This window comes from Cajanus cajan, chromosome 7 (genome assembly GCF_000230855.2).
Source record: "Cajanus cajan strain Asha chromosome 7, NIPB_CcT2T_4, whole genome shotgun sequence".
Taxonomy (NCBI): Eukaryota; Viridiplantae; Streptophyta; class Magnoliopsida; order Fabales; family Fabaceae; genus Cajanus; species Cajanus cajan.
The window spans coordinates 58,448,463-58,462,035 of NC_138523.1; the positions used below are offsets into that span (position 1 = coordinate 58,448,463).

The window sequence follows — 13,573 nt, forward strand, 5'->3', positions numbered from 1 at the left end:
TTTTAAAATAATATAATTTTATCATTTTTATCTAATTTAGACTGACGAGTTAATTTATTTTACATGTAACACAATAAAAAAAATGATTGGTGCCACTAAGTGTACAAGAATGCAATATTGTTAATTCAAATTATATAAAAATGGCAGCCTTATATTTATTTTTAAAAACTATGATTAAATTCAGCCAATCAAACAGAAAAGAAGGATCAAATGAATAATGTCACTCGTTTAATATTAAGTTTTGTTAAGATTAAGAGTTGTTTTAATATTATTTTATTTTGAAATTATTCTTATTTTGGCTCCTGAAATTTAAGGTGTTTTTAATCACAAATTTTAAAGTTAAATTAGATCAACTGGATTGTGAATCATTACATTATCAATTTTATTTCAAACTACTGAAGAAACTAATTAATAAATAATCGGGATAAGAGTTAAGAACCGAGTAAGCATCTGTTAGAAAATCACTTTGAACCGATTTTTTCAAGACATTATTGATTATTGCCTTTTTTAAAATTTGTTTGAAATATTTTCTTCTAAAACACGTTTTAAAACAAATAATAATATTTTCTTATGTATATATATATTATTTCCTATTAATAACAAGAAAAACGTATATTCAATTTAATGGTTTGTCTGATTTATAAAAATATTTTTCATATAGATTTTGACTTTTGAGCAAGTGATGGAGGTGAATATTCTCCACAGAAAAAAAAATTGCAACTAATTATTAGATGATATAAAGGTAGTAATATCATCTAATAATTAGTTGCAATTATTAGATGCTATATTCGCGGTAAGAAATTTCCTTTTGTAAAAAAAAATATTTGTGGTAAGATAATATATTGGTGGTCCCCGCTATGAAGAAATATAACATATTGGGCCGAATTCAAATAAGGCCGTGCCTAAGAGCAGGCCATAGCAGATTCATTACATCCGTACTGAAGTGTGAAGATATTTGTCTGTAACAAGCCCTGGCCCACTTACTGGTTCCTGAACTCATGCTTCTGTAGTGCACTGTGTTCTGTCTGGGCATCAAACTTGTCTTCATACTATGATTGCAACTTTGATACTGTAGTGTATGATTTCAATACCTTAGACACATTTCCACCGCATTATGTAAGCTACTTGAATTTCAGAAAGACACATATCTGTATCCAACTTCCATACTCTTTCACATGTCTGTATGATGGTAGTTGCTAAATATCATCATTAGCGATCGGTCTGGTCCATTTAACTGTCATAATTTGTGATCCCAAAAGGAGAATCATAAAGAATGTTAGGTACTAATTAAAGGGGGGGGGGGGGGGGAAGTTAATTAAATAAAAAGTTATTTAATATTTTATTTTTCAAATAATTAAAATATTTAGCTTTTTGTTAGCACGATTAGAGATAAACACCTCCTGAAAGTGAACAAGCGCAAAATATAAATTATTGAATTATATGGAGCGAAAAGTTGAATCGATGAAAGTGACAAAGAAAAGATGTGGGTTGTTCTTGTTGCATTAAGGATGAAAGGAGAAGAGAGTGAGAGAGCAGAGGAGGCACACATCATGTGAAAATCTTATTTAGAATCGCTTTCAATGAAGAGCAAAAGAATCAAGTGAGAGACAAAGCATTGAGTGTAGCAAACAATCTCCATAATCCATGGACTACTTGCTTCAACCATCCAGCTGTATATTAATACAAGCTACTCTGTACATAAGTGTCTCGGCGATCCTTCTCCAAAAATTACTTTATATACATCTCAACATATATATATATATATATATATATAAGAATTTATAAGATATACATATACTTTATTGAAATGAGATTTTTTTTTCTGAAGATGATTAAAAATATATAAATTTATGAAAATTTAAACTCAAAGTGTATAATATGGTAGTAATATGGAGAAATGTCATGTGTGTGAATATTCAATGCATAGCAGTTATTTCTTTGTTTTTTTTATTAAGGGAATGTAGCTATTTCTCTATTAGTTGCACGGTATATTTAAAATTATTTTAGAACTATAATTTATTTTACGAGAAGATGAGTATGGTTCGCTTACAACTGCAGTGTTTAATTGGAGCTCTTTATTCTTCAGTTGAATTCATTTTAATAGAACTAACAATGATTGGACCGAATTAAAGTATTATAAAATTATTCACAATAATATAATTTTATTCATAAAATAATTTAGTTTCTACTCGACTATGTATAATATCATATATAGTAGGCATCCACACGTGCACGCATGTATATTTTTTTCTTTTTATTCTTTAATCAGGCTCTTAAAAGATAGATGTATTTTTCTGAGTCTTTATGTAACTAGAGAAAGTAACATATATATTTTGTTGAAAATCCCTTGGGGTGTAGGGCTGATTGAAGTCTGGTCAAGTATGAAAATGTAATGTGAGCATGGTTGACCCAGTGAGATGAGAAGATAATGAAGAAAGAGTAGTGGGATATTAACCATAAAAAAAAAGGTGAGAGGAAGAGGGATTAGATGGCATGGCACCCACTTTATGACACATGAGACTTGTTTAGAAAGTGGGCCACAATAAAATTTGGACTTTATGCCGACAGAAGAGATGAGCAATGAGCATGCATGCAAATACAACCGATGCGTGGGATTAGGCATGCTTTCTACTTGTTCTTCCAATTCCTTGGCACCTATCTTCTTCACTCACTCATCCTGCCGCTTGCCCAACATGCACACTCTCACTTTCTTACTTTTTACTTTTTACATGCAATATCCAACGCTTATTTCACATTTTTATTTTAATAAAAAAAGAATACGAGCATTTCTTGAATCTCGGAACTTCCGTTCTACTAAATTTACCTTCCCAAGAAAAGAATTGACAGCACTCAATTGATTTCTTGCAAGTTTTTACAAAGAAATTAAAGTATCTTTAGAAAAAAAAGGTTAAAAAGAATGAAGCAAGTTGCAACAGCTAACCGCAAGCTTTGAGGCAGCGTCATGTGGATGCATGATTCTTCTAATCTAACACAAAAAAAAGAAGGGAGAACCTTTGGTTAATTATAAAGAAATAGGCACCTCATTTTCACCGAAAAATTCATTGCACTTGCACTAGGCCTACACTAACAATAGGTGGGCCAGATGAAGAGTTTGACTTGGTTCTAACTTCCTTACGGCACTCCGCACTTGGTACTTGACCCCTACGTTGTCTAAAAGGTGGGATTTTTTGTCGTTATGTTCCAAATTAGAGAAAAGGGCGTGCCGCTAAACCACTTGGATATGCATCATATATGACTCTCAAAAAATCCATAAGGACTGCTTACATCACGTCACAGATCAAACCACCCCCAACTTGGTCACCAAATTGTCCACACTCTATAAATTCCATTAATTTCATTACTCCATTTGTTCAGATCCAAGATGAAGAGGCAGAGGGGTGTGAGTGTGAATGGTGTTAGGCCCATAAATCCTCCTCCTCCTCCCAATGTTGAAGATGGGAAGAAGAAACCAAAGAAAGAGGGTGAGCAGAAGGTGGAGGAGGAAGAGAGGAAAGAAGCTAGAGACATGGTGGGTGGGTTTTTTCAGCAAGGAGCAAGGGAGGGTGGCATCATGGGTTGGAATTGGGAGGAGAATAACCAGAATATGCCTTGGTTGGGTGGTGTTGTGGATGAGCAAATGTCATGGGGATCCACTTGGTCCCCTGGTTGGGACATCGACTATTTGGGAGGTGAAGCTTTCACTGCCTTGTACAATGATGTTGTTTGGGATGATGATATCTGGAATCTCAACAACCAAATTCCGATTCCCTTACAAACTGTTCGGGATACCACAAATGTACAACCACACTAGTTCTTAAGCCTTCATGCCTTTATGTTTTCCTTTAGCTAGGAATGGAATTTCACTTTTCTTCTTTTAATCTGCTATTTCTTTTTCAATGCTAATCTCGCTGATCAAGGATTCTAGACCATCTTCTGTAAGCTTCTCTATTTCACTTTGTACGTAAATATTATATATTTGCCAAATCTTGTAACTTGGTAATAATTTCATGAAAATCGGTCACATGTTGGCTAAAGGGTAATAAAACTTCTTCCCCATTTCTGATATCAATCCCTCCCAAACTTAATTAGCACGACCAGATTAAGTAGTTGAGTAAAATATCGGGAAGTATGTCCAAACGGTGGTACTACTAGTATTGTAAGATACTCTTCTCTGTTATAATGTTTCAGAAGATTATTTGGTACTTCGTTCATCAATGACCAACAATACTTGTGCTATTGTTCTGCCTCTAGCTAGCCCTGTATGCTACTATTCGGTGGTCAATTTGGTAAAAGCAGCGGTGGATTTTGTTCTCAAGGCACGTTTGCGCTTGAAAGGGCATAATGAGAATACTGTGACGAAGAATATGTAGCTCTAGGCAGCAGTAAAGGAATCTATAGGCCTGTCAAATCCAGGAAGTGCTTCTGGAGTCAGACAACATCACCCTTGTATTAGACGTGCAGGGGAAACTTGGCTTCGGGACATTATTCTTTATCTTAAACAATCTTATCTTAGACACACCATGTTGTTAGGATTTTATTATACACAAAACTAAAGTTTAAAGTGTACTTCTGATTTTTATTTTTTATTTTTTATTTTTTATTTTTTATTTTTTAATATTGTTGACGGCAGAATAGTAATGAAATTTGTTGGTTGTTGGAATGAGTCAAATACAAGATTGTTGGTTTATTTCACAAATTTTGTTGTATGAGTCAAATTATGTGATTTCTATACACTAGTCCCAAGGTATTCATCGGAGGAAAATGTCATTTCTTTTGCCCAAATCAGTTAATTTTGACCGCCGAATTCGTCGTTCTTTTTTATCCATCAATAACATAATGAGCATGCTAGTTATTATGAATCTTGTTTCTCAGAAATACCTTTTTTGTTTAGGTAGAATCCAGTGAATGAAACAGATATTAAGAAGAGCCAAAGCAACAAGGCATGGTTGTATAACTTGAGGAACATTTGAAAACAATGACATTGATCCAAATCCAGTTGAGAAACCAGGGCTCGTAGGCAATGAAACTGATGAACTGCACCTGGCGCCAGTTGTTGGATCATTGATCCTAATGAAAGCATTGAAGCTAATTTTCTTCAACTTCAAAACTAGTTAATATATGCATCTCTTATTCACACTACAAGCAAGCTATGTAACTTAAGAAATTCAGAGGGTGTGTACGAAATTTTTCAGTGTTTAATGCACTTCTTATTTGGCTGGTCTATGATGAATATCGAACATCTAACAATTGATTGCATATTCTGACAGCAAGCTATACATTATTTTTCATGTAATTGACAATTTGACACAATCATGTTTTGACATCAATGGAAGGTGCAAAATCAGTTATTTAACATGTTTCTCAAAGTCCAATCCAATATCGTGTGCTCTCCCGGTTCCTAGTCAGCAAATTCAAAGGATCATTGCCTTACATCGGATTCTGTTTTTTAGCAAATGTTTTCTAATTCACATGCCAAAGTTTAGGACATTTCAGGATCAATTGATTGGTGTGGGAGGGCACTGGAGTTTGTAGCCTTATCATCAAGCACTACCCTTAATACCATGTGGTAAGGGTCGTCGTTATCTTATCTCATGTGTTGGATGGGAACATGAATGTGACTATTGTTGTTGGTTTATTCTGTGTACGTTCTCTCCTCTTGACCCTTCATTCTCAGGTGCAAGCTATTGGTCGAAGCCTCGTATTGAAAGAAATTCAATTATGAGATCAGTCACCACTCACGAGACAATGATTGGATCAACCACCCTTCTGTTGTAACGTGTCATGCGAACGGAATATAATAATCACCCTACAATTTGATGGGTGCCTCCAAATATTTATGCCGTATCTGGCAAAAGCAAAATTAACACTTGACACACAAGCTAAATTGAAGTCAATTATTTGTCGGCAGATCTAACCATGCAAATTGAGAAACTTCTTTAGGAACTATTCACTCACCCCTTTTCAATAACTAGGAAAGTAGTTGGCTGCGTAAGGTGGAGGAAACTTTAATTTATGGACTTCTTTAACACACGTTTCAAAAGGTGTGCATTTTTAAGTGTGAAATTGGCAAATTGCTTATAGAATAATGATAAACCATCATTTAGAGAGATCTTGAGGAGTAAATTCTCTCCTTTTTAAGATTCAATGTTGCAACTCCCCTATTTTTCTTATCAAGACAAATGAACTTGTTGAAAATTTTTGGATTTCAAATATAAAACCAAGAAAACAAAAATAGTTTTTTTAAAAACAGGGTTAAAAACTTGGAAAATTTCCTCAGGCATGAATGTTTTCTTTTGTCATATACATACGCAACTTAATCAATTTGAATAAACTAAATAAATAATTTTATATCCAATTTTTTTTCTTTCAAAACTAGTTGAAAAACTTGCAAAACTTCGCTATACTTAAAATACCTTTTTTATTTTCCTTCTCTTTTTAGATATCACAAGTGTTCTTTACAAGAAGTAATGTTACTTAAGTTGCATAAAATGATTATGGATCAAGAATATAATGCAATTACATATTTATAACTATAACTCAATATATCTATAGTTAAATTAAAATACTTACAATGTTAGTTAATCCAAGTGTTTAGTAGGTGAATGTTTTATAGTGTGGTAGTGGTATACATAATTATTTTTCTAAATCGTCACTTCCAAATTCAAATTAAAGATATTCATTAATGGTCATTCAATTACTTATTTAGTGCTAATTATGACGAGTTAAAAAATTATTTATACTTAATTATCTTTTCTTTTTATAAAAAATTATACTTGATTATCTTAATTGCATAAAAGTTAAATTTTCACATTACTTTTAATTTAAACATATACGATCAAAATTGATGTTTGATTTATTAAAATATAGGTTTGAATATGTTGTTAGTCTTTCAAATTTAAAATTGACATTTTTAGTCCCTATAATTTCAACAACAAAAAATCTTGTTTTAGTCTTTATACTCAAATTTTGTTAAGAATTTAAAATCTACTTACTTGTATCTTTATTAGTGAAAACATTACATTTAAATTTAGTTAATAGTGTATAATTGTCTCAATCTGTTATTTTTAAATATGTTATTCTTAAGTTGATTATACTTATCTATGATTCAATCTTCCACAAATTAACTTACTTTCAAGGTTTTCCAAATCCAAAACTCTCAACAATACCTGCTAATTTAACAACAAAAATTATAAAATTGACACTGTTACACTTTCCAAATTTGTATTTTTCTTATACATGTATTTGTAAATACTTGCGAATATATAATTTTTTCCTTATATGCATTCATAAACACAACTTATTTATTTTGACGGTAAGAACAGTTAATTAGAAAATTAAATATTATAATTACTAATTAGCAACATTTGATCATTAAATTATTGATAAGTTACTAACTTCATTTAACTAAAGTAATTTATTTCACTTAATTGGATTAAGTTCATAAATTTATATCCCGTATTAGCCTTATTTTAGTTCGTGCTATTTCTTGTAATTTACCTTTCTTTTATCTTAAATATTTTTTATAATTGATTGTTGAATACATTATTTTATATTTCTGCATATTATCAATCAGAATGAAAAATAATATATTTTATTATTTAAGTGAATATCATGTCAAAGATATTTTATTTTTAATTTTTTTTAATTACCTCTTAAAATTTTATAATTAGCAATAAATATAGATGCATATGTTCAGATCATCATTATCTTTTTAATCAATTAAAAATATTTGTACAAATTTATAAATTGAAAACTTTGAATAACTGCATATTTTTATATATTAATATTTTCATTGTCAATAAACTAGACTTTAAACACTTTTTAAATATTTTTTTTATATTTTATTATGTAGTTAAAAATGATATATAAAGGACAATTTATTCTTTTCGATAATTAGAATAATTATATCTAATAAAAACTAATTAATTGTACTTAAATGCTTAAAAGAAAATAACTACATTGCATCCTAAATATATGATTTTAATTTGTTGGGGACTATCAATCAGAACTCAACAGAATATATTAAGATTTTTTAATATCTAGTCAAAGTTTTTTTATTTTTAAATTGTTTTATTTAATATTCAAATTTTATAATTAATATTATATATATAATGAAATTTTTCACCAATTAAATTTATTTTTTACAGTTTTGTAAATTAATTTTTTTTGAATAACCACATATTTTATATATTATTTAGCATTTTTATTGACAATAAACTAAAACTTAAAATTTTCAAAATATTTTATATACTAATACACTAACAAACACATTGATCTAGTATGAGATTGTTTTAGTATAACTAAATGCATCAAATATTAATTATGTCTATGTAACTATGTTATATGCTCAAAGAAAGTTTTATCACCTATGGGGATCATATCCGCCTCAAATAATATTGCCTCAACTAAAAGATACCTATATATGATTCATATAAAAAATTAATAATAAGTAATAGTTGTAAATATATAAATTTAAAATTAATGTGCATTATTAATTACTGTTTATACTTTATACACTCTTTCAACCTACTTATGATACTCAACTATTTACTAATTATATCATACCTGGTTGATGTTTAATGAAGCTAATTAATTATATTTATTTATCATAATTTCTTAAAAGTTAAATCACCACGCTATTCTTTATTTATATTCATGCAATTTCCTGTAAATTAGTTTTGTCTTATTTAAAAAACAATTAATTTTTATAATAATTGATTTTATTTTTCTGCAGGTTTTCAATTAGCAGAATGAAGACAAAAAAAATAAATTAAATTTTGTAATTGATTACCCAATTTAAGACCTTTTTATTTTATTATTTGATCTTACTATTGCTGTGATGTTATATTCAAGTGCGATTGAATTCTAAGTCTTTGGTTAAGGAATATAATTGTATAAGTGTTGAACCACTTCAAAAAAAAATATTTTAAATTGTTTTTATATATCTGTACAAAAACTCTTAAACATTTTTTTGTCCAAACTCATTTGGATATGTGGGCCTTACCTACGGGTGCTTAAAAGTGTTTCGCTGGACTCCTCCCTTTTTCTTGTTCCCTTTTCGAAAGCAACTAAGTTTGTCAAAAAAAAAAAATCCAATTTAACATAAGGCTACGTTACGTTACTTTTTTTTTTTTTTCACACTATCTTAAATTTTTGTCTTAAAGTTTAATCCAATTGAAAGATTAGTAAAGTTTCATTAATTTTTTTTTTTAAAATTGAATTTAAACATTATTCGATTCGGTACATTAATCGCTTATATTTCTATTCATAGAAAAATTATCTTTCCCAATTCTTTAATTTCTCTTTATTTATATTGGACAAATCTTGGTATATATAAAAAACATTCTCACTTTTTGCGAGTAATTTAGATTTCTGTTATCTGGTCACTATAGCTTCATCGAAATGTTATTATCTTTCAACAAGGTACTACAGATTGCAAGGAAGTGTTAGATAATATTAAATTGTGTTAATGGAAGTGGATTAATAGTTTTGTCCCTGGTTATTCTTTTAGTTACACAAGTTAATATTATAACCCGGGTTTGTATTTCTCATAGTTTCTATTCCAGCTTTGATTCTAATTATGTCTATATGTCTCTTGTAATGGGTTGGAGTACCCCTTGCACTCCCTTTAATTTAAATTTCTTTTGCTTATAAAAAAAATCACTTATATTTCTTTTATGTTGTTATGATTTAATTTAAATTTAAAATATTGAGATTTTTGTTTTTAAATTTGTATTAATACAAATTGTGCGATATTATTTAACATCCAAACATAATTAAATATAATGACACGAGAAAAAAAAATACCCTCCTTGGTTTGTTTACTTTATACAATACATGTTTGATCTTATTTAAATAGATTTTTCATCTATAAAAATCCAACTCAATACTATAAATTTTATAACAACATACTACTCAACCAAATCATTAAATCCCTTGGTTTATTTATTTTAAATATGATTACAGATTAAAAAGTTTGTATGCATTTAAAATTAATATTCAGTTAAAAATTAGTGATATATTAGATTAAAATTTGAAAATATTATTTTAATATAAAAAGTCGTATGAATTTTAAAAGGCTATATAATTAAATATTTTTTAAAAAATACTTGTATAATCAAAATTTTATAATTTAAGTTTTAACAAATTTAAATCATAAAAGTATATAAGATTTAAATTTATTTTTTCAATTTGTAAAAGCATGAGAGGAATTCATATGAAATAATCACTACTAGAAAATTGTCATTTTTTTGCAAATTTTCCAACAAAAAAATATTCGCAGAAATTTTTTACAAATTTTCTTGCAAAATAATATTCGCAGAAATTTTTGCGAATTTTCCTACAAAAAAATATTTGCAAATTTTTCTTGCAAATTTATCTGCGAAAAATAATTTACAGATATTTCTTACGAATTTGGATACAATTTTAATAATCATAGAAATTTTTTTCCATTGTAAAAATTTGCAAAAAAATATTGTAAAATTTTTATTTTGTTTCTTGTAGATTTTCTTGCAAAAATAAATTCACAAGTAATGTTTACTAAATGGTAGAAAAATTTTGCAGGTAACTTTTCCTGCAAATTTTAATCCGCAGGAAAAATAAAAAAAAATATTTAAATTTATAAGTTTAATATTTTAAAATCGATTGAAAATAAAGCAATTAAAGAGTATATAAGTTGGGGGCAACACTTACCTTACAAGTTGATTTATATGGTTGAATGTTAGGCTTATAATCTACAATCTTAGAATTTAAAAGATTATGTATCACATGTTGGAGGCATGGAAACAAATACTTCGGGTAAATTCATTGTGAGCATTTGAAAGTTGAAAAACTATTGATAGAATTTATAGTAATTTCTTTAATTTTTTCGTAAAAAAATTCTTGCAAAATTTCTTGCGAAAAAATTCGCAGGAAAGAATTTTTCTGCAATTTTTTTTTTGCATAAAACTTTTCTGTAAATTTTTTTTTGCGGGAAACTTTCTTGTAAAAATTTTTTTTGTAAGAAAATTTCCTGCAATTTTAAAATTTATAAAAAAATATTATTCACAAAAGTATATTATCTGCAGATAAAATTTCGCAAGAAAATTTGTAAGAATAACGTTTCCTGCGAATTTTTATGAAAAATTCACAGAAAAAGTCGCATGTAACATAAAAATTCACAGAAAAAGTCGCATGTAATAAGAGAAATTATAGTAGTGAATTGAGTTCAATAAAAAAATTACTTCATAAATTGTTAGAAAACATTCATTTATATAGATTGTTTGGTAGGAATCAAAAGGAAATAATTATAATTTTAGCTGTTATAAATTTCGTGAGCAATTCAATAATAAAAATATTATTATATTTAAGATATTTATGCATAACTTCAAGACATTTACACGGTTGTAGCCTCTAAGGACAATTTGACCGTTGATGGGTTTAGGTTTATATCTATGAAATCGTTAACAATAATAATTATTATTATTCTAGTTGTTTTTTTCTCTCTTTTTTGACACCAATTTTTTACTCATTCACACAGTTATTCGTCATCTTAGCAACAAATTAATGTTGTATCGCAGCTTTGATTATCCTTATCCAACTAAATAGATATTTAGTCTATTTATTTTAATTTATATATATATATATATATATATATATATATATATATACTTCTTTTGATAAAAATAAGCATTTTTTATTTTTATTTTTGTATTTATCTAAACTTTTTTTTTACAATAAGTAATTTTCAGGTTTTTTAGAAGTAACTTCTTTGTACTTCTTAAAGAAGTGTTTTTTTAATATATAAAAAATATATATAGAAACATTTTTTTTTAAATTTAAATAAATAGATCACTATTTTTTCTCTCCTCGAACATTTATTATTATTATTATTATTATTATTATTTATCTTTCTTTTTTTATTTATCCTTAAAAATTATAATGAGAACACCAAAGTCAAATTTACGGATATATGTATACTGCCATATGAAATTAACCAAACCAAATAAACTTCAAAGGTTATACAAATCACCATTTATTTTTGTTTTGTAAACTAATTACATCGACTCCATTAAAGACCACGTGAGATTGCAAATAAACTTCCTCTTTTTCTTTGATTGACTATATATAATTCTTCTTAACTATTTGAAAATATATCATTAACGCTCCTTAAATATTATGTTAATTATCCATAATTTAAAAATAAGCACACCAAATGATTCCGTAAACTTAATAAAAACAGGAGAATTATGTGCCATCTTATTAAATATTATGGATTGTTAATTATAGTGTGCTAGTATAATTTTTTATTTTTTATTTTAATATTTTGTTCAGCTTTTAGCTGTATATTTTTGTAGCCTTGCGGGCAACAATAAATTGTGATCTTGGTAAAGTTCCTTACAATATTGTCAGCATTCGATAAACACGTGTTTATATTTTTAGATTTTCGTTTGATTTACTGGTGAATATTATTGAAGAGTTTGTCACTAATGAGTATTTAATATAATAAATAGTGAGAATCACGGTAAACTTTAACACTATTATATAACCTTAAACTTTAAGGTATTAAATAGGTGAGTCTTTCTCACTTATATATTATTTAAAATATATAATTTTAATTAATGTGAGATTTATTTCATTTTTAAACTCTAATACTTTTTTTTTAGTGAAAGTTATTTTTCGTTTATAAGTATTTAATGGCAGTCTTACTTGTTCACACTTTTAGGGAGACTTTCAGTACAAAAAATAATCTCACTCTTAGATTTCATGGTAATTTCATTATTCAAGATCTCATATTTAGATTCATTCAATGATAATTCTCAGCTAAGTGGGTCACCGATTACTTGATCTAATATTATTGTTGGAGAAGTTTTGCACTGGTAAGTACTCTTCACAATTAATAGTGAGTAAATTATATATGTAAATTTGACACAACAAAATAACATTAAATCTTAAGACATTGTATAAATAAATATTTTTCACTTATATTATTTTATATACCCAATTCTTAATGATATACCACTCAATTCACATTTAAAGTCCAATAAATATAACAACAGTATATATAAATAAATAAGGAAATAAGTTAAAGTTTGGAATCAATTAATGTAATCTTATCAAAGTTCAGATATATCCTTTTTCTAGACGAACAGCTGCAGACGTTTTATCCAGTTCATAATCCTCAATTTCATAGAATGGTGGACAATAGAAAGAGGCAAAGGTAGTACAATAGAAGCTAAAATCCCATCAAACTTTACATTACTGTCTGCCTGAAGCTGAAGGGCAGCGTTCAGATTTCATAATACGTCTTTTTCATCTTTATTTGATCTTTCTAAGATATCCAGGTCAATTTGTTCTTCAGCGAACACATTATGTGGAAACATACTCAATGCTTATAATTTATTAAATTTTTAAGTAGTATATATATGCAAGTCTTTTACCGTGATATTTTTTTATAATTAGGCATAAGAAATTAAGAAGAAATTAGGAACAACAAGGGATCTAGGGTTGGTTAGGGTTTGTACAAATGTGTCAGTGAAATAGTGTTGTTGCTGTGCAGATTGCAGACACTGAAAGTCAAGACGCTGTGCTTCGT

General features: G+C 27.9%; 1 protein-coding gene across 1 annotated transcript; it reads left to right on the forward strand.

Annotated features, from left to right (window-relative positions):
* The first annotated feature begins 3,234 nt into the window (after positions 1 to 3,234).
* Positions 3,235 to 3,929, forward strand: LOC109816909 (uncharacterized). The gene has a single exon (XM_020382063.3). The coding sequence runs from the start codon at positions 3,383 to 3,385 to the stop codon at positions 3,809 to 3,811; it is 429 nt and encodes a 142-aa protein (XP_020237652.1). The 5' UTR covers positions 3,235 to 3,382; the 3' UTR covers positions 3,812 to 3,929.
* The last annotated feature ends 9,644 nt before the right edge of the window (positions 3,930 to 13,573 follow it).